At 59.3% G+C, this 322-nt stretch overlaps 1 protein-coding gene across 1 annotated transcript in view; it reads left to right on the top strand.

Annotated features, from left to right (window-relative positions):
* Positions 1 to 5: 5 nt before the first annotated feature.
* The window catches only part of FOXG1 (forkhead box G1), a gene marked incomplete at its 5' end in the record, with an annotated part of 1,124 nt that continues 807 nt past the window's right edge, over positions 6 to 322 (top strand). Inside the window, 1 exon segment of the mRNA XM_010141691.1 lies at positions 6 to 322. Within this exon segment, the coding sequence (XP_010139993.1) occupies positions 6 to 322 (317 nt within the window).

The raw sequence follows: 322 nt of genomic DNA, 5'->3' as shown, positions 1-322 counted from the left end.
GGGAGAGCGGGAAGGAGGGGGAGAAGAAGAACGGCAAGTACGAGAAGCCGCCGTTCAGCTACAACGCGCTCATCATGATGGCCATCCGGCAGAGCCCCGAGAAGCGCCTCACGCTCAACGGCATCTAAGAGTTCATCATGAAGAACTTCCCCTACTACCGGGAGAACAAGCAGGGCTGGCAGAACTCCATCCGCCACAACCTCTCACTCAATAAGTGCTTCGTCAAGGTGCCCCGCCACTACGATGACCCGGGCAAAGGGAACTACTGGATGCTGGACCCCTCCAGCGACGACGTCTTCATCGGGGGCACCACCGGCAAGCT

The sequence above is a fragment of the Buceros rhinoceros genome, unplaced genomic scaffold, assembly GCF_000710305.1.
Source record: "Buceros rhinoceros silvestris isolate BGI_N320 unplaced genomic scaffold, ASM71030v1 scaffold37238, whole genome shotgun sequence".
Taxonomy (NCBI): Eukaryota; Metazoa; Chordata; class Aves; order Bucerotiformes; family Bucerotidae; genus Buceros; species Buceros rhinoceros.
This window is presented reverse-complemented; position numbering and strand designations above follow the sequence as displayed.